General features: G+C 52.3%; 9 protein-coding genes across 9 annotated transcripts; 4 read left to right on the forward strand and 5 right to left on the reverse strand.

Moving 5' to 3' along the window:
• Positions 1-1,542: 1,542 nt before the first annotated feature.
• ugp1 (UTP glucose-1-phosphate uridylyltransferase) lies at positions 1,543-3,502 on the forward strand (the record flags this gene model as incomplete). Its single annotated transcript, XM_043306471.1, has 2 exons — positions 1,543-1,644; positions 2,039-3,502. The coding sequence occupies 2 exons, from the start codon at positions 1,543-1,545 to the stop codon at positions 3,500-3,502; spliced, it is 1,566 nt and encodes a 521-aa protein (XP_043162406.1).
• Positions 3,503-4,308: 806 nt separating this feature from the next.
• Positions 4,309-6,666, forward strand: Asppvi_010633 (uncharacterized protein; the record flags this gene model as incomplete). Its single annotated transcript, XM_043306472.1, has 5 exons — positions 4,309-4,479; positions 4,584-5,171; positions 5,220-5,371; positions 5,418-5,588; positions 5,649-6,666. The coding sequence occupies 5 exons, from the start codon at positions 4,309-4,311 to the stop codon at positions 6,664-6,666; spliced, it is 2,100 nt and encodes a 699-aa protein (XP_043162407.1).
• A 540-nt stretch (positions 6,667-7,206) lies between these two features.
• Asppvi_010634 (uncharacterized protein) lies at positions 7,207-9,894 on the forward strand (the record flags this gene model as incomplete). The annotated part of the gene is made up of 1 exon (XM_043306473.1): positions 7,207-9,894. One exon carries the CDS (start codon positions 7,207-7,209, stop codon positions 9,892-9,894), a length of 2,688 nt encoding a protein of 895 aa, XP_043162408.1.
• Positions 9,895-10,258: 364 nt separating this feature from the next.
• Asppvi_010635 (uncharacterized protein) lies at positions 10,259-12,949 on the reverse strand (the record flags this gene model as incomplete). The annotated part of the gene is made up of 1 exon (XM_043306474.1): positions 10,259-12,949. The coding sequence occupies one exon, from the start codon at positions 12,947-12,949 to the stop codon at positions 10,259-10,261; it is 2,691 nt and encodes an 896-aa protein (XP_043162409.1).
• Positions 12,950-14,063: 1,114 nt separating this feature from the next.
• Asppvi_010636 (TDT family transporter) lies at positions 14,064-15,461 on the reverse strand (the record flags this gene model as incomplete). The annotated part of the gene is made up of 5 exons (XM_043306475.1): positions 14,064-14,210; positions 14,262-14,547; positions 14,601-14,897; positions 14,952-15,320; positions 15,370-15,461. 5 exons carry the CDS (start codon positions 15,459-15,461, stop codon positions 14,064-14,066), a joined length of 1,191 nt encoding a protein of 396 aa, XP_043162410.1.
• A 560-nt stretch (positions 15,462-16,021) lies between these two features.
• On the reverse strand, positions 16,022-16,362 carry Asppvi_010637 (uncharacterized protein; the record flags this gene model as incomplete). The annotated part of the gene is made up of 2 exons (XM_043306476.1): positions 16,022-16,281; positions 16,338-16,362. 2 exons carry the CDS (start codon positions 16,360-16,362, stop codon positions 16,022-16,024), a joined length of 285 nt encoding a protein of 94 aa, XP_043162411.1.
• Positions 16,363-17,601: 1,239 nt separating this feature from the next.
• Asppvi_010638 (uncharacterized protein) lies at positions 17,602-19,263 on the reverse strand (the record flags this gene model as incomplete). Its single annotated transcript, XM_043306477.1, has 2 exons — positions 17,602-18,591; positions 18,682-19,263. The coding sequence occupies 2 exons, from the start codon at positions 19,261-19,263 to the stop codon at positions 17,602-17,604; spliced, it is 1,572 nt and encodes a 523-aa protein (XP_043162412.1).
• A 1,237-nt stretch (positions 19,264-20,500) lies between these two features.
• Asppvi_010639 (YdcF family protein) lies at positions 20,501-21,298 on the reverse strand (the record flags this gene model as incomplete). Its single annotated transcript, XM_043306478.1, has 1 exon — positions 20,501-21,298. The coding sequence occupies one exon, from the start codon at positions 21,296-21,298 to the stop codon at positions 20,501-20,503; it is 798 nt and encodes a 265-aa protein (XP_043162413.1).
• Positions 21,299-21,958: 660 nt separating this feature from the next.
• Positions 21,959-23,431, forward strand: Asppvi_010640 (putative sugar transporter; the record flags this gene model as incomplete). Its single annotated transcript, XM_043306479.1, has 1 exon — positions 21,959-23,431. One exon carries the CDS (start codon positions 21,959-21,961, stop codon positions 23,429-23,431), a length of 1,473 nt encoding a protein of 490 aa, XP_043162414.1.
• Between the last annotated feature and the right edge of the window lie 124 nt (positions 23,432-23,555).

The following is a 23,555-nucleotide window of genomic DNA, read 5'->3' on the forward strand; positions in this document are numbered from 1 at the left end:
GATTCTATTCTGGCGCTGTGGCTTGATTTGGGCTTGATGTGGATTGTACCAGAGAATAATTTCTATGTACTTTTTAACGGAGACAGCGAGGAGGTAAATTTAGCAATCGATGATATCTAGTCGCTACCAGACTATGGATTGGATACGGATACTTAGACCGTAAGGACCGATTGGGATGGTCTGTTCGCCACGGACAGAATGCCAGCTGCCAAGAGATTGAGACAGGACTGGGAGTGAGTGCGAGGACGGGGTGATCCGATCACCGGCAGGACTTTTTGAACTCTGAAAGAGATAGGACGAGAGAGTGCGTTACTGCTACCTTTTCTACGGAGCTGTGTATCTCAATGTACCCTATAGTTGTGATATCGTGGATGTATGCATGGCAATGTTGGCATAGGTACGGAATAGATATTCCTGGATAAGGTGACGAGGTCTGTGGGGCAAAGAGTGCGATGGGTTTGTGAACCCTGAAAAGGGGGAGCTTAATACCTGGCTGAGGTCTAGAATACGACAGAGTTCAGCCGGTTTCAATGTCGCTGCAATTGTCAGTTATCAGGGGTCGGATGACTTTGAGCTTCTCTCATACTTGGCGATGGTTGACAATTGACAAGTCGAGTTTCTGTTTGCAGAGATACCTTAGGCAGAAAATGCTTCTAAGAATAATTGGGAGACCAAATAAAGAAAGATAGCGGTGTATACGCAAAGTACAGGGAACGTCCAAAATACAGTACCGTACCATACGTTGCTGTACCAACGCCCCTGACACTCGGAGATTGCAGCTTGTTCAACCAATCAAAGCACATAATTCGTCCATTCCTGTCTCCTGTACTGGGAAACGGACAGAATCCGTACAGTGTCTTACTGTACCCCCACTGAGAGGGGAAAAAGGAACATCATCGTCATCGTCCCGCATAGCTAATAAATAGTAGTACCTAGTAATAATAGCACGGCAACAAGAGCTGCGACCAAGTTGGCAGCAAGCTTGACCGTTCTTCGATAGGTAGAGGCATTTATATTAGTTAACCAGCATCCCTCTTCTTCTCATCTCTTCTCTCTTGTTTCTCTCTTCCTCTGTCAACTACTCTACTGCTACAGTCCCTCAACCCGGGAAAAAAAAAAAAAAACAATGTATGTGCTCCCCTGTCTTTCCCAAGGTACCTTCACAGTACCTCTACCCCTCCCAAGATTACCTGCTTGCTGTATTGCCAATGACGGCAGCTTGTCGACATCCTGCTGCCCCTCTGTCAATCGATCGACACTCTCCCGTGGCAACTTTTGTCTGGGATTCTTAACAAAAACCCCCTCCTGATCCTTTCCATACCTGTTTTCCCGCTTAAATCAAGCTTCGTGTCCTCTCTCGCTTTACTTTTCCCGCCCTTTTGACCCTCGACTTTCCCACCCAAAGCCTATCGTCACTAACTCGGTCTGCTTGAGTACTTAGTGAGCGGACTTTACCCACATCGATAAGCTCTGTTCTTCGAGTGGATATCTACGCCTTCACTTCCCTACCTCTAGAATTCGCACGCAAAATCATCACCCACAATGGCAGCCAAAGCTTTGCCTACTCACCTCAGAGCTCCCGCCAACGAGGCCTCTAACGATGGCTCGTTCGGAAAGCACCACGCAAAGTCCCAGTCTCACATGGTAAGTTGATCACCTTGCAGTCGCATTTCCTCTGGTCGCAGAATCAGAACGTGGCACGAAAAAGCTTTCCAAGTGCTCTAGAATCGCAATTCAGTTTTGTGTTGGAAGGAGGTGCTGGAGAGCTGGGCTTGCCTAGTTTCAGCCACAACCACCTACAGTTCTTAAATACCTCACCCTGTCTTTCCTTCAACTTTGTGACAGTTCATGCATTGTTTACCACAACAAGCTCTCTCGTTTTGTATCCTTGCCCCTTTTATCAGCTTTGCTACAACCATTATCCCCATCCATCAAGTTCCCTTATCATTTTCAATTTGATAGCTGCAGCGATAGCCATAGCAACATGCCTCTCCTTTTTTCTTCTGCAAACAAACTGACCCAATTTCCTCGTGCTCAGGCCTTCGAGAATGCCTCCACCAGCGTCGCTGCTTCTCAGATGCGTAATGCTCTGAACGCCCTCGCCGAGACCGTTCCCGACCCCGACGAGAAGAAGCGCTTCGAAGCCGAGATGGACAACTTCTTCGCTCTCTTCCGCAGATTCCTCAACGACAAGGCCAAGGGCAATGTCGTCAACTGGGACCGCATCAACCCTCCTGCGCCCAATCAGGTTGTCGACTACAATGATCTGGGCGCCGAGGCTTCGGTGGAGTTCCTGAACAAGCTGGCAGTCGTCAAGCTCAACGGCGGTCTGGGTACTTCCATGGGTTGCGTTGGCCCCAAGTCCGTCATTGAAGTCCGTGAGGGCATGTCCTTCTTGGATTTGTCCGTTCGTCAGATTGAGCACTTGAACCGCACCTACAACGTCAACGTGCCCTTCGTTCTGATGAACTCATTCAACACCGACCAGGACACCCAGTCCATCATCAAGAAGTACCAAGGCCACAACGTCGACATCATCACCTTCAACCAGTCCCGCTACCCTCGTATCATCAAGGACTCTCTCCTTCCCGCCCCCAAGAGCTTTGACGCTCCTCTGCAGGACTGGTACCCTCCCGGTCACGGTGACGTTTTCGAGTCGCTGTACAACTCGGGCACTCTGGACCAGCTGCTCGACCGCGGTGTTGAGTACATCTTCCTCTCCAATGCCGACAACCTGGGTGCCGTGGTGGATCTCCGCATCCTGCAGCACATGGCGGACACCAATGCCGAGTACATCATGGAGTTGACCGACAAGACCAAGGCTGACGTCAAGGGTGGTACCATTATTGACTACGAGGGCAAGGCCCGCCTGCTCGAAATCGCACAGGTGCCCAAGGAGCACGTCAACGAGTTCAAGTCCATCAAGAAGTTCAAGTACTTCAACACCAACAACATCTGGATGAACCTCCGCGCCATCAAGCGTGTTGTCGAGGAGAACGAGTTGGAGATGGAGATCATTGCCAACGAGAAGTCCATCCCCGCCGACAAGAAGGGCGAGGCCGACCAGGCCATCTACCAGCTGGAGACCGCCGTCGGTGCGGCCATCCGCCACTTCAAGAACGCTCACGGTGTCAACGTTCCCCGTCGCCGTTTCCTGCCCGTCAAGACTTGCTCCGATCTCTTGCTGGTCAAGTCGGATCTCTACCGTCTTGAGCACGGTCAGCTCGTCATGGACCCCAACCGCTTCGGCGGTGTCCCCGTCATCAAGCTTGGATCGGACTTCAAGAAGGTGTCGGATTTCCAGAAGCGCATCCCCAGCATTCCTCGCATCGTCGAGCTGGACCACCTCACAATTACCGGTGCTGTCAACCTCGGCCGCAATGTCACCCTGAAGGGAACAGTCATCATCGTCGCAACCGAGGGCAGCACGATCGACATTCCCCCTGGCTCGGTGCTGGAGAACTGCGTGGTCCAGGGAAGCTTGAGAATCCTGGAGCACTAAATGAAACGAGTTTCATTGCATTCTCTTCTACTCTTGGCCATTTTTAATTCGCCTCGCATGCCCGGCTGCCGCCATCGTGGAGAGGGGAGTTGCGTCGGGCTGCGTGGGTTAATAGAACTGTGTTAGAAGCGGGTTGACTTCTGCGGCTATTTTGGGTGGTTCGTCGAGATGTCTGGTTGACTGAAATTGCCAGGAAAGCACATTATGCCTACGCGTTACGCATGGTTCTTGTGGTGTGTGCAAAAATCTTTATTTGGCAGTGCAGCAATTCGTCGGTGTTCTTCTCTTCTTACTGTTATTTAATTGTGTCGCTTGTGAAGCCACTCCTGGTTGAATGGAGTTTCTGAGCGAGGGTGATTCATTGAGGACTATCTCTTATAGGTGTCGTCCGCTAACTGGACATCATAATGGCAAATCAAAACTTGCACATTTCCGTGGTTAGATGTAGTCTCAATTGTAGTCTACCTTGTCGACTTTCTTAGTGCATTCTACGCCTGCAATCTCCGACACTCTAAGGGAATCTCTGATGGCACAAGGCCAATCCCACCGAGAGGCGTAGGAGACGGATCCCGAATGACTTCAAGCTTGGGGCGATAATGGTACCCCATGGTCCTCGGGATCGAGTTCCTGGTGCTCGGTCACGTCGTTGTCGGGACGTCATGTGGAGGCGAATGCAGGCAAATTGAGGCTGGCTTGAACGTCCTATGTCGACGATGGTCGCATGACTCTAGGCGAGGCCCAGAGATCGAGTTCGTTTCTGACACTGCATCCTGCCGTCTTCTACCCTTGCCAACGCATGCCTCGACATGAATGATCCAACCTCAACACCTCAGCAGATCGTCCCCGGCCGTTTACAGACCTCGCCGACCTCGCCGACATCAGATAGTAACCGCCAGGGAGGCCAAGTGTCGCCGACGAGTCCGTGGAAGAAACGTGTATCGACGGCATGTCTGGCATGTAAGAAGTCAAAGCGAAAGGTAGTTCACCCCAGGCCCCAGGCCCGTACGTCTCCTTTTGGTCGTCTGGACCGAAGACAGTTCCGCCTCGACATCGACATGGCTGGTGGCTGACCTGCAAACAGTGCTCCGGGGTCCCCCCCTGCGACAACTGCCGCGCCTTCAACCGGGTCTGCATCTTCGACGAATCGCTCGACCAGCGGCGGCGCGTCGCGCAGAAACGCACCGCCGAGGAACTGAACTACCACCGGGATATGCTCAACGATCTGTTCCGGGTGATCCGCACCGCGGACGAGCCGCACGCGCTCAAGCTGCTGGAGATCATCCGCAAGAACGCCACGGCGGAGGAGATCCGCGCGTTCATCGACGAGACGCTCATCCGGCTGGACGGGGAGGGCCAGGCGGTGCAGAAGCTCGAGGATGTGCGGCGGACGATCGACGTCGAGGGCGCGGGCCCGAGCTTCCGGCGTAAGGTCATGGATATCCATTATTTGTGTGATGAGGCGCCGTGCAAGGTGCCGGCCAAGCCGTGGACGAGCGTCACCGAGGATGCGGATCTGGTTTCGCATCTTGTTTCGTTGTATTTTACGTGGGATTATCCGTTCCATGCGTTTCTGGACCGCGATGTCTTCCTGGCGCATATGGCGCGGGGAAGGGAGGATTCGGACTTTTGTAGTCCGTTTTTGGTGAATGCGTTGTTGGCGAATGCTTGTGTAAGTGTCTTTTCGTTCCAGGATTGCTGTGGCTGCTGACGAGAGTAGCATTTCTCCGAGTTCTCCGAGGCGTACGTCGTGCCGGGCGACTTGGTGACCAAGGGCGCGGACTTTTTGTCTGAAGCGGAGCGTCTGAGGGAGGAAGAATCCCAGAAACTCAGCCTGGCGTACCTCCAGGGGACGTTGCTGTTGTATGAAAGGTGTGCCCTCCTGTCTTGTAAATGTCCTGCTCTGCTGATGCGATAGATACTCCATCTCCGGGAACGATGACCTTGGATACATCATGCTGCATCAGGCCATCCGGGCCGGCGAGTCGCTTGGTCTCTTTGGGCCGAAATGCTTGAAGATTGACCAGACCACGCCAGAGATGGATGTCTCCATCAAGCGGACTGCCTGGGGGTTGTTTCAGATCGACACGTAAGTTTAATTTCCAACTCTGAACCCCGACCCAGGTGAACGGAATTCTGACATGAATAGGGTGGTGCATACTGGCTTTCTCCGGCCCAGTCTCATAGCCAAAGTCAACGTGGACCGCATCGGTCGAGAGGATGACAGAGTCAGCCTGTGGACGCCGTATCCGTCTCACCGAGCTGCTCGACCGGCCTACCTCAACCAGTACTTTGACGAGTCGTGCAATCTGTGCGAGATCGCGCGCGACATCTCCCGGGTCCTGTTCGCCGACGACCAGAGCAATGCGTCGGCCGCGTATCGGCGTCAGACAAAGGACGATCTGTACGAGCGGCTGCGTCGCTGGCATAACGCCTTACCGGACGTCTTCGATCCCGGACGACGGCCACCTCCGCATATCATCCTGCTGAGACTGCGGTACTTCACCCTGGTCATCAACCTGTTCTCGTGCAGTTCTTCCGACGACGACACCTCGAGTCTCGCGTCGGATGCGCCCAAGACCCCTGAGAGCCCGCCGCTACAGAGTCCCATTAGCAAATACAACGCCTGGGAGATCACGCAGTCGGCCGCTCGGGGCATCTCGTCGCTGACACGGCTCCATCGGCGCGAGTACGGCATGAGCCGGGCGCATCACTTCGCCATGTACGCGATCAATCTGGCCCTGTTCGCCATGCTGGAGCAGGAGTCCTTTGATATCCTGGACTCGGACTTTCTATCGCTCGCCAGCTCCTTTTCGATCATCGCGAGTCGGTCGTACCTTGGTCGGAGCCTGTTCCATCTGTTCCGACAGTCCGTCCGGGCCAAATCGCAGGGACGCCGGATTCGCCAGTCGAGTGCGGTGTCGGACGAGCTCAAGGATCTGTTTGATGAGGAGACGCCGATCAAGGAGCAGACGCGCTGGGATGAGTATGCCGAGGGGCTACAGAAGCTGAACGAGGATGAGCGGTACCATGGGCCTGGGGAGGGGGAACATGGGCTACAGGATTATCCGGGACTGGGACTCTTCGATATGCTGGATCGCTACGAGAGCCTGAGTCTAGGAAAGGATGAGATTGTCCCTGAACGACGTAAGCCGAGTGAGTGTTGACGTCGATCTGGCTGTGATAGTTGATACATCACTACTCCGTCCGCAGTAACAGGGGTGAGTGAGCCAAGGGCAGCATCACGAGGAAAACAGAGGAATCATCTATATTGGGCAATCGACGATCATCGCAAAAGCAACCGAATGACCGACTAATTAGATGCGTTTACCGCCGGTACAACGGTACAACAGACGGAGTCCGAGTATTGACTTTTTGTATTAAGGAGGACACGCACGGAGGGCGCCCTTGACGTCACCCATTCTCTTTCTGCGGATGACCACCAACGCCCTCCCATGTCACAACGCTGTGGCGAGAACTGCCCTTATGAGTTCATCCATCCTCAAGCTGTCTGAAGCTGTGCTCCTCAGCTAGGTTGCTCGCCATTCTGACCAGGATATATTTTTTGATTACTTGAAAGAAACTCGCCGCTTACCTCCACAAGCCTTGACAAGCCGCGACGCTATCCGCATGGATTGTCCGAAACTAGGAACCTCTCTGGTGCGAATGAATCCCTAGCCTAGCGCCTGCTCTTCCTTGTATCTGCCATGGAAGACTTTTCCGAGATCTATCCCTCCGTCGAACTGAATCCTACCGAGACCAACGGCGTCAGCTTTGAACCCGACCAACCCGCTCCGAATGGTCTCTCATCCGCTTTACACTGGCAAGGGCTGCCCATGAGCCCTGGTACACCACAATCGGGCTACTATCTATATCCCAATCAATACGAAAGACCACCTCCTTATCCGCATCGGTCCTCCAACTCTTCGTCTGGAAGGGACGGTACTGGCGCGGTTGCGGGTACGGGTGTGGCCAAGGTACCGATCCCCCGAGCTGCGCCGTACAGCATCCATTCGCAGCGTCGCCGGTCGGCGCGAGCCTGCGAGCCTTGCCGACAGCGCAAGATCAAGTGCGATGGCAACAAACCGGTCTGTCGACAGTGCCACGAGCACAATGTCACCTGTTCCTATCTGGATGTGAAGCGGGTGCGGGATCAGAAGCAGTTGGAGGTTTTGTCCCACCGAGTCAAACGGTATGAGAGTTTACTGCGGGACTTGGAGACGGAGGTGGATGCGAACTGTGCGCGACGTATTAGGAGGACTCTGAAGACAACCAACGGGGACAACGAGAATGACGGCGCGCTATCGGACAGTTCTAGCTCGTCGGCCGGGTCGCTCAACGCCATCGATCTGGTCGAAGAGGATCTGAACCGAAGCCACAAGACGCGAGCGACCGGGTACTTTGGGAAAAACTCCGAGGTGACCTGGATGCAGAAGCTGGAGGACGAAGCCGAGAACCGCAGCCGCATGTTCGACGGTAACTTTGAGACTCTGGGTCTGGACGAGCAAGAACAGCCGCAGCAAAAGAACGATGTTCCCATCGCGACGATGAGCTACCACCTCGATGATCTGAACATCCGGCTCATGGACGATGTCGACCCGTATGACTTGCCGCCGAAGGAACTCGCGGACCGGTTCTTCGCGGCGTACATGGAGTCGATGCATCCGGCATTCGAGGTGATCCGGAAGACTATCTTTGTGACCCAGTACCGGCAGTTCTTCAGTCAACCGTCCAAGCCGCCAAAACGATGGCTGGCGATATTGAACATGATCTTTGCCTTGGGTTGCCGGTATTGTCTCTTGTTGAACGATGCAGTCGGCGTCGGAAACGATGAGGACTGGGACGACCTCGTCTACTTTAACCGCGCGCGGAAACTGTGTCTGGGCGAGACCGCGCTGTTTGAACATACAGATCTACAGCAGATCCAGGTGGAGATCTTGGTGGCCCTGTATCTGCTAGTCTTGGGCCAAATCAACCGTGCCTCCAACTTTGCCGGCATGGCCTTCCGCTCCGCGCTGTCGCTCGGCATCAACCTGCGGTTTGAGGACGATCGGACGCATCACGCGTCCAAAGAAGCCCGCAGCCGGCTATGGTGGTCCATCTACCTAGTCGAGCATCTCCTGACGGCCACGACGGGACGCGCCTCCTGCGTCAGCGAAGGCCTCAGCGCGGCGCCGCTCCCCATCCCCTTTGAAGAAGAAAACTTCGAGAAACCGCACGTTTTCCGGCTCTTCCAGAATCCATCACTCCGGACCAGTCATCTCAAGCTCACCCTTCTGGAGACAGACGAAGAAGCCCAGTCGAAAACGCAGTGGCTTGCCGACTGCGAGCCCAGCCCCTCGCTCTTCTTTCATTGCTTGGTCGACCTCTGCACCATCACGCAGGCTGTCATCAACAAGGTCTACAGCATCCAAGGTCTCCGCGACACATCCTCCCAATTCGAACAGCGCGTGCGCAAATACTCCGCAAAGCTGGACACCTGGCTCGCCCAGTTACCCCCAGTCTACCGCTTCACCTCGCAACCGCACCCACACGACACCCTACACTTCCCCGACGACTCCTTCATGCGCGAACGCGTCTGCCTCGCATTCGCCTACTATAGCGCCCGGATAACCATCAGCCGACCCTGTCTCACCCATACACAGCCCAAGTCCTCCAAGGACCCTTCCTCAAAGGAACCCTCCTCCCCTGCCTCCCCTTCCCCCTCCCCAGACGCAGCCCTCAACCCCAACCTGAAATCCACCACCCGCTCAACCTCCACCGCCACCACCACCAACGACCCCAACAGCGGCCCCAGCATCAGCAGCGGGCCCAGCACCACCAGCGGGACCTTAAGCGGCAACACCACCAGCAGCAGCCACCGCACAAACCTCTCCGCCTCCTGCCTCCGCTCCGCCTGCACCCTCATCTCCATCCTCCCCGAAACCCCCGACCCCGCCTGGCTCCTCCGCTTCTCCCCCTGGTGGAGCATCCTCCACTACATAATGCAAGCAACCACCGCCCTTTTACTGGGGTTGTCATCCTCCGCCCCCCTCCCCTCCACCCCCGTCCCCAACGCCGCAACCTTCGGCCCCGCCCCCGACACCGCGGCCGTCATCCGCTGCACCAAGAAATCCCTCCGCTGGCTGCATGCCATGGGGTCCGTCAATGCCGCGAGTCGGAGGGCGTTCGTCCTCTGCGATAGCTTTATGCGGCGCATTGCGCCCACCATGGGCGTTGAGGTGGGTGATTTGCCCGATGTGGCGGGGTTGCCTGCGTCGTCTACGCCGACTGTTGCGAATTCGAGTACGAGTTTCATGCCGGGTGGGAATGGGAATGGCGATGGTAATGGTAATGGCAATGGCAACGGTAACGGCAACGGTAATGGAGGAGAGGCGGATGGCGTTTGGGGTTGATCCTATTACATATTGGATATGCTTTTTTTCTGGTTAAGTCTGTTACTGGCGTAAATGTATGGAGCATCAGATGGAGCGAAATGGATTGAGGGCGATATCAGAGGTATATTACTAGCCACTTAACCTAACTACTAACAAATTGAATTACATGACTGAAACTGGGGCCTGGGAAAACGTATGAATAGATGCATGCCGTTTAAACAATCCATAGACATGGGCAGAATATCATCACGAAAGAAGACATGGAACAGACAGGTAGTTCGAGGAAGGGAAGCGAAGACGAATTCACAAGTGACAATAAAAAAAAGCCGGGCCGAAGAAAATGATATCGAAACGCGAAACAGGCTTAAACTGAAGGAACAGATTACATCTGCTGGGGCATATGCGGCGACATGTGCGGCGACATGTGCGGGGGCATTTGTGGGTGCATCTGTGGATGCATCTGCGGCGTCATCTGCGCCAGCTGATGAGGTATGAGGTAGGCGCGCTTGCGCGGGTCATTCGCGTCCATGGGCGGGCCGCGCTTCTGGGGCGGGTTTAACATCATGGGATCGGACGGCTGGTGTTGTTGGTGGGGATGTTGTTGCTGGTGACCATGCTGATGCGGGTTCGCGAGGGCATGCGCGTGAGCGTGCAGGTGCGGAGACGCCTGATGCTGGAGATGCTGCGGCTGAGGTTGAGGTGACGGCTGGACGTGGTGCTGAGGCTGGACGGGAATCTGCATTTGAGATTGAGCTGGGGCCTGCGACTGCGCCTGTGGCAGCGGCTGTGCCTGAGCTTGAGCCTGAGCTTGAACCTGCGCCGGAACCTGCGCCGGAACCTGTCCCTGTCCCTGTCCCTGCCCCTGCCCCTGTCCTTGTCCCTGTCCTTGGGCTTGCCCCTCTGCCTCGGCTTTGGCCTGAGCTTCGGCTTCGGCTCGCTTCCGTGCTTCCACATCGGCCTTGCGAGGACGACCGCGTGGCCGGCCAGTGCCGCCCGGTTTCGTGGTGGATGGCTTGCGCGGTGTTTTGGGTTTGGGGGCTGTGCCTGCGGCTGTCTCTGACTTACGGGGACGTCCGCGGCCTCGTTTCACAGGAACAGCAGGGATAGTACCATMGGGGCCAGGAACCGGGGCAGGACCCGGAGCGGTAGCTGCGCCAGGGGCAGCGTTGGGACCGGGTCCGAGAACGACCGTGCCGGCCGGGGCACCGCCAGCGGCGGCAGGCGCGGGCGCACCCGCAGCGGACGAAGCGGATTTCTTAGGCTTCGGCTTTGGAGGCTGTGTTCCATCGGGCAAGGGATTCTTCCGTGGACGGCCGCGTTTCCGGGGTGTAGGAGCAGGTTGCTGTGAAGCACCTGGAGCAGCTGGGTCCGCCACGCCCGCTGGACCCGCCGGACCTTGCTGTTGGCTCTGAGCCTGGCCTTGGGCCTGCGGTTGACCTTGGCTTTGGCCTTGGCCCTGGGTCTTGCCTTGGACAGCTGCGGGGTTCTGCAACTGATTATGCACCTGAGCTTGTGGTTGAAACTGGGGCTGAGGCTGGACTTGAGGATAGGGTTGAGCCTGCGCCTGCGCCTGCGCCTGAGTGTGAGCAAGAGTATGAGCCTGAGTATGGGCCTGAGTCTGCGGAAGATGCGGATGCTGAGGCACAAACTGAATCGGTGATGGAGCCTCGGGACGATAGGTGGGTTGTGTTGGTTTCGTCGTTCCGTTGATCTTGCCTGCAGTGGCCGCAGGCGACGCAGAAGCGGCAGCGGCAGCGGCTTTGGACTGCCTACCACGCTTCTTCGTCGGTTTCGTTTCCTCCTTTTTGGGTTCTTGAGCTGCAGGCTTTGCTCCTCCGCTCAAAGTAGCTGGTGGGATTGATGGCGTCGCTTGCTTTTGCTGTTGCTGCTGATGGAACTGATGCGTATGCTGCTGTACCTGCTGGGCGTAGGGATTCGGCTGCTGAGACTGCCTCTGATGTTGCTGGGCTTGCTGCTGAGTCTGGCGATGCTGCTGCAAAGCTTGCTGCACTGCTTGTTCGTGCGGTTGTTGAGACTGCTGCGTCTGTGTTGCTTCCTGGCGGTTGTGCTGCTGAGTCTGCTGAGGCTGCTGCTGGACATGCTGTGCCGGCTGTGTTGGCTGTACCTGTGTCTGTTGTGCTTGCTGTGCATGCGCCTGTTGGGCCTGTTGAGCCTGCTGGTACCGCTGATACGGATACTGTTGGAACTGATGCTGCTGCGGCTGCTGCGCCTGATACCGTGACTGCTGAGCTTGCTGTTGCTGTTGATAAGTCTGCTGAGCTTGCTGCTGCTGATAAGTCTGCTGCGTCTGCTGGTATGGCGATGCCTGCGCCTGTTGCTGTTGAAACGGAGACGACTGATGCTGTTGGTATGGAGACGGTTGCGCGTGGGCCTGTTGATACGGGGTCTGCTGTGAGGATTGCGGATACTGTGGTTGCTGCTGCTGTTGCGCTTGCTGGTATTGCTGCTGAGTTTGCTGAGGTTGAGTAGTTGCAAGCATGGGCGACGCAGCAGCAGGCGAAGTCACAGACGGATGTGTATGGGATGTCTGTCGATGCTGCATATGGGGATGTTGTTGCAACCTCTCGTAAGACTGCTGCGGAGACGAAATACTCATAGCTTGAGCATGTGGCGACATGGCGGCTTGAGGGTTCATGGCCGGGTGCGCACGAAAGTTTGCCATGGGATTCATGTTCCTCTGCAGACTTTGTATCTGCGAGAGATACGGGTCTTTCAATTGACCGACGGAGTCGGTATGCCTAGACAAAAGATCCGAGGTACCCTGAGGCGCATAATGACCGTAGGTGCCATAGCCACCTCCCGCGGTGAACCCGACCATCGACCCCGTCGACGAGGGAGTCATCTTCCTCAGATCGGGCGAATTAGTCGCCAGCTCTGACTGCTGCTGGCCCCGGAGCAGGGAACCGTTGGCAGCAATGCCATTGCTGCCATGGGCTGATTGCGCAGCGGCCCCGCTCAGCGAAGGCGATTGCAGATGGTGCTGCTGCTGGGGATGGGGATTTTGCTGTGATTGACGCTGATGATGATACTGCTGGCCCCCGTATCCCATCATCTTGCTTGAATTTTTCCTCTGGAATCCCAGACGAGGAGTCCGCTGTATCGAGATGGGCCTAGGACGCTGTCTCTCAGCAGGACATGTGACCAGCGCGTCTCGAACCAATGATAACAATGACGCGGCTTGGTGATGATGATCACAGGGGAATCAACCACAGATGATTAATCAGGATTGGTTCACAGATAGAGTCCCAGCAAGTGAACGTATGTCAAGAAGAAACAATTGGTTTCAATAAAAACAAACTTAGGTGGTGGTTAGGTTCTGCCAACTCTTGTCTGGTCTGATTATGGCTGAGAATCGTTGTGGCCTCAGGCCGTCACTACGGCTGGCGGGTTCGACCCAGTGGCGCAGTGATTAGGCAAGTTGAGAGGAATAATAATACACGAGAAAAGGCTGTCAGGATGAATAACCCAGCACAGCAAGAGCACAAGGCGGTATTGGGGCAAGAAAGAAAGCAGAAAAACAACAGCAATGAGGAGCAGAAGGGGATTCTGATGAAATCAACGCTGAACAACGGCCAAGACGATGGATGTTTGGGGATCGCGAGATGGACTGTCGGCGTTGTTCTTTTTTTTATTTTTTATTTTCCATTTTCTGGATTTTGGATTTTTGGGGGGGCTCCACATCACGTGATTTCGTGTCTACTTGGCCCTTCTCAAATCACCAGTCGTCGCGAAGATGAGTCACCCAGGATTATATGCCTTGTCCAAGTGCAAGAGAGAGAGCAATTGCGTTGAATACGGAGTAGACAGCTGTGGTTTGAAGGAAGCAGTCTGTCATGTCAAGATATCAGGCAGTCCGATGTTGCTGGCACTACCCCATAGAGATCGAGAACTACGGAGCTAAAATAATAATAAAAATAAAGAGGAGAGGAAAAATTAAATCAATAAAATAATAAAATGTGGAAAATCGATGGATAATAATAATAATTATCTCGATCAAAAATTAAATATCAGGCCCATTATTTCCTCMCACCCAATATTTTATTTCTTGGAGATTAAGTTTATAATATATTATTATTGATCGAGATCTGTTCATGATAGATAATTGTTTATTAGCATACTTTCTATCAATCTACATGTCTCCTATATAACCAGAAATAATACATATATCAGGCAGCCTTCGCAACATCCTTATCCTCCTCCTTCAGCTTCAAATCTCCCAAACATGGCGCAAAGAACAGCTTCCCTGACACAACGCCTTTTAACGTCCCAATACTCACCACCATCCATAAAACCACCACACAGAGCGAAATAATCTGCCATAAGTCAGTGACTTGCTCTCTTCAATAGACGAATGGAGGGCGTACCGTTCCGAGCACTTTGAAAAACTCTGATGGCAGCTCTCGACCCATTTGACAGGTACTGGCCGCAAAGACTCCGAGCGGGAATGTGAACCCCCACCAGCCGATATTAAAAGGAAAGCTGCGGCATCTAGCGATAGAAGCAGACGCGAAGAACAGCCAAACTAGTCCGAACGACCAAAGAATGAGCGCGACGAGGAAGCCCAGCGTGTAGAAGGTCGGGCCGGACGAGGCCTCCAGTGTATGTGTCTGCGCGAAAATGTTTTGAGCGGATTTGCCTAGTTTCATTGCTCTGTTCGTGAGATTAGTATGTGAAGTGGCGAAAATGATGGATAAAAAACTCACCCATAACCGCCCTGACCTAACGGTCCCAGGGGCAGGAAAACGCTGACGATGACGGCCTTGGGTGGCAGCTTGTGGAGGGTCAGGCGCTGGAGGTAGATTACCATGACCATCATGGCGAGGGGCACGCCAATTCCCCAGAGGACATAGCTGACGAGCACCGTCCATAAGGCATGTTGAGGGTTGGGGAGAACATCGGCGACGATTGCGCCTGAGGAAGCTGCAACGATGCAGCTTACGATTGGGAGCAGCCAGACGGCAGTCATGGAGGAAAGTTGCGTTTCGTTTCCATGGGCCATGCTGCGATTCTGAGTTCACATATTCTGATATTTTTGGAACGGAGTGAAGACGTACAGCAAGAAGGGCAATGACAGCGCCGTCACCACCGACAATATCGCGTCGAAGATCCATAGTCCCCAGGCAAAGTTTCTGGCCCATTCACCCCACGCCGGGACGCAAACGAAACAAAACATATTGATAATCGTAGTCAAGCCCATTGGAAATGTCCCAATAAACATTGACTGCACGGGATGGATGATCATGGCGCCGAAGATCTCCGGATACAGTGTATATCGCAATAAGCTGATGATACATCCTGTGACGAAGAGGAGGACATTGATAGCGAAGATGACGACGGAGATCCAGTATAGCCATGGAGCATTGTAGGGGAGTGTATTTAAAAGAATTGATACAATGCCTGTGCCCATAGTAACCGAGAACCATCTATTCGGAGTTAGTCGTTTCTTCGCTTGTAATGGGAGAAGGTGCGTACGAAGGGGTAAAGTTGCGGACAATCCTCCTCCAGCCCACATCATGTTTTGTAAGCTGGGTTTGTGTTTGAGAATTTGTATTGGTGCAGCTCATTATGCTGATGAATATACTCCTGTCAATTTTCGAGGAAGTTGAAGATGATGGATCGAAGTAAGGATGGCCGCCACCGCTGTGAGGGACCAAAACTCAATCCAGCAAAGAATGCTGTACATATACACCACGACGCAGATTTCAGAGGCTCCGAAGGTTAACGCTTAACATTCTGTTCACTGTTCATTGTTCACTGAGATGAGCTCTATATGACCCAATTTACACTTCATTGTCTTCTTCGAGATTGCCGACTGAGTCATCATCGGTTAGCCGGTACACTGAAAAGTCAATTCGGCCGACAAATCCATTCTGTTATGTCAAGCCAGAACTATTTTTATCACGCACCCAATCAATCCAATTGATGTCAGGTTTGCTTTCGCCATATCAAATACAGAGACAGTGAAAGAGATTAGAGATATTGCGTGCATAGGTTCTGTTGGTCCGTCAATCATCATTTATATATAGTACGCTTAATAGCCGTTGAACAAGCAAGCTCTCTCATTATTCATGAAGTAAATCAGAAGAAACATACAAATCAGAAGCGACCATCGTACATCGTAACATTACTTCTTCCTCTCTCCTCCAATGCTTGCCAAAGTATCCTTCGTGCTGTTGCCTGCACTGTTTGTCGTCTGTCCCAGTCCCTGCCCAGCACCAGACACAGTGTCTCCGAGTCCTTGGGTGGCTCCGCCGACTGTCTCTCCGAGTCCCTTGGTCGCGCCACCAACAGTTTGTCCAAGGCCACCGACAGTGTTACCGACGGTGTTTGTGAGGCCGCCAACGGTGTTGCCTAGAGTAGTCCCAAGACCACCGAGGAGGCCAGCTGTCAGTCTTAATCAGCCTGAATCTTGCGCAAGAGGCAGAGGGGCGAGAGCATACGGTTCTGTTTCTGATCTTCAGACATTTTGATGTGAGGTAGTGGAGGAGTATTTAGATTCAGGTGGAAATTGCTTTGGATTGTTGGTAGGGAGTAGGTGGTAGTAGTCCTGTCAGCTAGAGTCTACCAGCATGATTTATATACCAACAGGAACATGCACAGGCACCATACGTCAGCCCTGACCCAGCAGCCGGGATGGATATCCAGACAGCAGCGCCGGGGAATAACTGCCAATGAGACCATGGTGCGCTGCTGGCTGACGCAACTTCCATGGTTGATATCATCGCGCGTGTCATGTGGGGTTGGTGGCGATTAAGGTACATCATGCAAGTAGTATTGTTTATTTGGCGTAGATGACAGCTACCGTTGTGGATGATCTTACTTTAGTGGATATCAGAATGAGTATTTCAGATCTTGTCCTAGGACTGATCTAAGTATTGATTGCGATGATGTCATATATCCCAACCGCGCAGCCACAGGTCATTTTGGTATCGCAAGTGATTGATTCCTGTTTGAATTCAATATTGACATATTGCCGATAATTGGTATAGAATTGCAGCAGAGATAAAGGAGTGTAACGAATCTCGAAACATGATTAGCAAATTTATCTGCTCGTTCGCTGTTTAAAGGAAGCGTTCTCGCTCTCTTGGATAGTCCCAGGATACAATAACTTGTCTAGGAGAAGTTCTGAATGTATGAAATCAGCAGGTCTAGCTCAAAAGTATACAGGAAAGAAACTTGACATGCGCAATAATTCTTAGGATAATGTGTCGGCTTTATATGTGTTTAACCTGGTCTGCATAAAGTAAATGTCAAATCCCTTCTGTTAGAGATAGTACTCTGATATTAAGACCACCTTGTTATCACGCCCATTGAATTCCTGAACTATTACTAGGCTGTGTTAGTCTATATGGAAGTGATGGCTTTGCAGGATAACTTTCAAGTCCTCAACCAGAGGCTCGCAACAAGATCAACATGTCTTCTTTAAGCCAGAAACCTAATGAACAACGTTTCTCTGCCACATAAATGATGCCTTCACCCTCTAAACATCCATACACTTCCCTTTCGATAACTGACTCGACAACAGAGGATTCTCTATTATGTCATACAGTCAACCGACCTGGACTTCAAGTGCATACTATACTTTTCTTAAAGGTGCAGAATTTCGTGTTGCCCTCCCTGAATAAAGAAGAATGATAAGAGTAAAAAGAGAACAGGGTTCTTGTCTACTAAGTACAAATATTTGTATTTCACATAGTATGGACTTTACACGTTCCCAATAGCCAAATTAGACATCTTGCGCCTAGTTTCATGGAGAGGACAACAAATTTCAATAATATCATGACACAGAAAGCTGAAAAGCGCAAGTTCGTCAAGATTTGATACATTAATGCTGGACAACGTGATCAAGTTTGGGGTCTCTTCTTCCGCCTCCTCTGTATCCGATTTGTCTGTAGATTCCTGGGCCACTTCGTCATGTTCGCCGGTATCCAGTGTATCAGATTCAAATCCGGAATCTGATTTGTCTGAGTGGTATGCAGCGTAGCGGTTCATGTATCTCCAAAGTCCCCCAAGCAAGTCCATTTCATCCTTGTCTCGTATCCATTCCTGGAATTCTTCTTTTGAGACAGGAGGGTCGTCGAACGTAAAATCAATGCCGTAGCCCTGCAGCTGGTCCTGGATATTGTCAAGATCCTCAAACGTGCAGCGGGAGTCCCAAAGCTCCCTCTCGGTGCCTTGAAACGCGTAGGCGGCAATTTTGGCGTGCACCCTGGGGAGAGACTTTCGTACTTTGGACGCATGTTCTCCGAATTGCACTAACCACTCTTCGTCGCGCTTTTCAATAAGGTTGTATTTGGCCTTCTCGCGGACGACCGTCCAGAAGTCGAACACTAATAGCTTCAAATTCGGCGCAAGGAGTCTGGTCGCGGCAGCTTCGGGTGATGGAACTACGGTGTCGTGGAATGTGAGTTCGAGAACTCTAAGATTGGTGTAGCTTGTCAGGTCGAAGAGACCAACCCAGTCAAGGTCACACTGGCGGATCAGAATTGACTTCAACGTCTCCTTGTGACGGTCGAGTGCCGCTCCGAGGTTGACGTAGTTCCATGTGTAGTTCCCATCATACGTGCGATTGAATGTAAAGGCAAAATGCTCGAGTCCGGTGAACCAGGTAAGGATCTCCTGCAGTAGTCGTGGGGACTGGCTGAAATCGTTGAATTTCACGGTCTTGATAACAGGGCGTGTTCCGTTTTCACTCTTTGCACTGTCAGCTTTATTGAAGTTGTAAAGATGCGCGTGTATAGGGCAATTCAAGTGGATGGAAACAAACAGATGGCCTCAACTCACCTGAGTGTCGAGAAAATCGGCAACATTTCCAGGAATATTGTCCCCAAGAGCAGCCATACTCACGGCCCAGACATCTCGCCTTCGTATCTCCAATGCCTCTTCACTGGGTACAAAGTAGTCATCAGCTCGAATCTCCTCCAGAGTGTTCATCTGTATGGCTTTCAGGAGTAGCAGCCATGCCAACGGATGACCACCGTTGCTCCAGGAAACTTCGAAGACGCGCACGCGATGAAGCAAAGACACCAGTTTGCTGATTGTTTTGAATGTCTTTTGCTGAAAGGCTTCTTGTCCGAGGTAAATTTGAAAGGACTGGCATGTGGGTTGCAAATCAGGGTACAAGGACAGAGTCTGCAACAGTCCTTCAGCCGGTTTGCTGACGGGATCAAGATCTGGCGTGCCCAGCTCGATTCGGCGGTACAACACATGTCGAACAACGAGGTTGAATCTTTTGCACGTGAGAGCAATACAGAGGCCAGTCTCATAGTCCATAATATCATCAATGTCATCTTCCCACGGACGGATGGCTTCGAAGAAGATCATTTCGAGTATCTCGACGGGGAAATCCAGGATTTCGACGGCCATTTTGGCGTTAAGTCGTGCTATCGAGACTCTGGGCACGATAGCTGGGGAGAGAGATGAACGATGGTTAGTGAGTGAAGTGTCAGATCTGTGAGATTACATACCCATAACTATTAGACTGCCTCAGGCTCAAGACTGCCTTGAAATTCACTGTAGGCTTCATTTTACTGGAGATTTCCATTGCATCAGTTCTGTTGACGGAGGTTGCCTTGGAAGCCATTTACTCTCTTCACTGAACGGAGATCTCCGTCAGAAATTGAGGTCCTTACTGTGTCATAGAAAAGGCCCAAATGACCTTGAAATAAAGAAGGCATCTTGATTGGCTTCTCATCGAGAGAGGGAAAAAGATGATGTATAGACATCTATCTACTGTGAGAGAGGTAGGAAATCCTGAATGTAAATCAGCAGACCTGACGGACAGAAATAGCCTAGGTCTCAACTGGCGCAACAATCCCTGGGATAATGTGGTATCTTTGTATGTGTTTGACCGCCGTGAAGCAAGGTCATGTCCAGCCCTTCAGAGGTAGACGCTCTGATAATGAGACCAGCTTGATATCATCCCCTGGGTTACCCTCGAATCTTTCGAACCTGACAAATAGCCAATTGCAATCCGCATGGAAGCATTAGGTCCCCATAGAAGAGAGGAAACCGTACCATCTGCTATTCTCCCCGTTTAATATAACGTCACTGATGCCCCACAGCACTGTGCTTCGAATCTTTATCCTTGACACTGAGTTAGCGAAGATCCATCATCATGAACCATACCTACGTCCTGCGAGGCTGCTGAACCATTTTAAGGATTTTCCTAGGTTCTAATCTTCCCCTGATAAGTAGTCAGCTAAGCCTGTATGACTTTAGATTATATCCTTTAACACAGGTAGGGGTGACCTGTATGTGTTACCTAAGATATAAATAGTAACCCTAAAGGGTGAGTATAATAAGAAATAGTTATATATAACTAAGGAACTCAGGACTATAATTAGCAGAGATAGTTATAATATGACTAGAATTATTATATCCTATAAGGAAGTGTCAGCCATACTGACCGCTGTGGCCTAATATCGGTAAAACGTTGAGTCGGCCGTTCTGCGCACCAGTGATGGAGTGTTGGAGAAATAAGTTCAAGTCTAGAATTACTTCAGATTTATATACACTCCAGTGGTTCGAATGGCAGTTCAACTGAAACACAGACAAAGATGCCTCCAGACGCCAGACTTCAACTTGTCTTATGTCCCAGACACTACCGTCTCTCCAACTCCATCTCCACATCCTTAATCCTCCTCCACGCTTCCTCTACTTCATCCGGAATATCAACATGCACAATAAACCCTTTCCCTCGGGGGCCATACCCCTCTTTGTCATCTCTAAGACGTGGAACCTCCCCCATCAGCAACCCCAGAAACCGCGGTAACCTCCACAACCGCGAGACGTCAATCCCAATCGACTCATCATACACCAGCTTCCCCCCTTCAAGCCTAACCTTGGGAACAAAAGTCGGCCAGCTGGTCAACCGCAGGGACCCCGCGCCAGAAAATGCCTTCTCAAAGGATGCCACCGTCCGCCGAGACATGGTCGGATCCTGCACAATCAGCATACTTTGGGGATGAATGCCATTCTCCTCAAGAACCCTCTTCGTTTCAACTGCATTAGCGCCGCAGTTCGTGGATCGGTCTTCTATCAAGACATGACATGATTTCTGGATCCGCGGTGCATCAAAACACCGCGTAAAAATGCGATGGAGCACCTGTGCTTCTGGCAGTCCGTCAATCTCCGGGAGGAGATGCGCGTAGCGTGGATCGTTGGCGATCGCTTCGTAGAGATGAGGGGTGGAATGGCCGATTCCGCCGCAGAGAACAAGGGTTTTGATTGCTGTTGGGTTGTTCTCAAGATGTGTGAATACTTTCTCTGCTATGGGGAGGATGGCGGAGACGCAGAGGACGAGGACATCTGCTGGTGGTGGAGGGGAAGGTGAGGGGATTTGGTTGAAGGCGAGGAAGTGAGCGAGAATGTTGATGTCGTTAGGATCCATGAATGGCATTATGAACTTTAGATTCTATGCTATATATCGATCAAGGTAATCTGAGAGATGCTGGTCTATGATCAGAATGAGTAGATGAACTTGAATCAATTTAATCCACTTTTGTTTCTGGAGTGGTGAGGGTCCTGAGGGATGACTCCACTTGTCGATTGAATCGCTCCGCCATGCCCTAGGGTCTGCAATCTGTATAGCTGTAGGAAGACCTGAGATGAATGAAGAATATCAAACATCAGATTCTCATAGCAATGGGGGAAAAAAGTTAATAGTATAAGAACTAATACTATAAGAATTATCACTATGCTTATGGCTTCATGAGTATATCAGAGTTCACTCATATTAACAAATAATTCATTTTTAGATTCTGTTCTGGATTCTGGAACTGCTCACTCGTCTCTCCTCTTTCTCCCTTCTTTTCCTTCCTTGGATTATTTAACATGAAATGGCGATACCAAGCACACTAAGGTCGAGAAAGCATCCATATCTTCTAAATGCAGAATTTTGTTGATCTCAGACAAGGCTCCAATCACGTCATCCGTATTTGACGCGGGGCTGAATCTTCATCTATCTTGCAGAAAATGTCCTTCAGTCTTCATCTTTTTTTCCTTCTTTCGTCATCATATTTGATGCAATAAATTCATCAAATTCACCTCGTGAATCAAAATGGCAGACGGTCAAGACAAACTCACCGATTACCGGCTCAACGCCGCGACACTCAACACTGCCATCCAGAGTATTGGCATGGGTGCCTACCAATGGCAACTCTTTATCGTCATCGGCTTCGGCTGGGCAAGCGACAATCTCTGGCCGATCGTGACCTCGCTCATCCTGGGCCCTGTTACATCGGAATTCCACATCTCCAATCCGCCATTCCTGACTCTGGCCCAGAACATCGGCCTGCTAATAGGCGCCCTGTTCTGGGGCTTCGGCTGTGACATCTTCGGCCGCCGCTGGGCCTTCAATCTTACCATCGGTCTGACAGCAGTATTCGGGCTCGTGGCAGCCGCGTCGCCCACGTTCGCAGCGGTATGCGTCTTCGCCGCGCTGTGGTCTATCGGCGTGGGCGGGAACCTCCCCGTCGACTCGGCCATCTTCCTCGAGTTCCTCCCGGGCTCGCACCAGTACCTGCTCACCGTGTTGTCCGTGTACTGGTCGCTCGCCCAGTTGCTCGCCACTCTGATCGCCTGGCCGATTCTAGGCAACCTCACCTGCCCCAGTGAGGAGACCTGCACCCGCGCCAACAACATGGGCTGGCGGTACTTCCTTATCGCCATGGGCGGGATAGCCCTGGTCATGTGTCTCCTCCGCTGGACCTGTTTCACCTTGTATGAATCGCCCAAGTTTCTAATGGGCAAAGGCCGCTACGAAGATGCCGTGTCCGTCGTCCACGAAGTCGCCCGCCGGAATGGCTCCTCTGCCTCCTTGTCCGTGGACGACCTCATCACCCCTGCAACCACCGCAGACCAGACCACTACTGCCGGGACAAACGTTCTTATCCGCCAGCGGCTGGATAATTTGACTCTCACTCACGTCAAAGCCCTTTTCGATACGCCCGGCCGCGCTTGGTCCACCTCGCTTCTCATCGTTGTGTGGGGCCTTATTGGCCTCGGATTTCCCCTCTACAACGCCTTTCTGCCCTACATCCAGCAGACCAAGGGCGCCGAATTCGGCGATGGCTCAACGTATCTGACCTACCGGAACTCGCTAATCATCGCCGCGGCAGGCCTACCCGGTTCCCTGATCGGCGGCGTGCTAGTCGAGATACCCTACCTCGGCCGACGGGGCGCCATCAGCGCATCTGCCGTGCTGACGGGTGCGTTTCTGCTGGCCTCTACAACGGCCATGTCATCTTCTGCCCTACTGGGCTGGAACTGCGCGTATAGCTTCACGAGTAATATTCTCTATGCAGTTCTCTATGCGTACACGCCCGAGATGTTCCTGACCAAGGACCGGGGCACGGGCAATGCATTGACCGCGGCGGCGAATCGGGTGGGCGGGATCCTGGCGCCGGTGATCGCGCTCGTCGCGAGTCTGAAGACCAGTGTGCCGGTGTATGTGAGCGGGGGGTTGTTTGTCGCTGCTGGGCTGGTGGTTTTGCTGATTAGATATGAGTCGAGGGGGAAGGCGAGTTTATAATCGTACATACAGATACATAGAATTCTGCTAGACTTGAGTGATAGAAGAGAGCACTGCTAGAGGCTATCTAGCCCTCTCAATACTACTCTGCTATCTGAGAAGACAGTAATCTTAGTCAGAGGGA

The sequence above is a fragment of the Aspergillus pseudoviridinutans genome (assembly GCF_018340605.1).
Source record: "Aspergillus pseudoviridinutans IFM 55266 DNA, scaffold_8, whole genome shotgun sequence".
Lineage (NCBI taxonomy): Eukaryota > Fungi > Ascomycota > Eurotiomycetes > Eurotiales > Aspergillaceae > Aspergillus > Aspergillus pseudoviridinutans.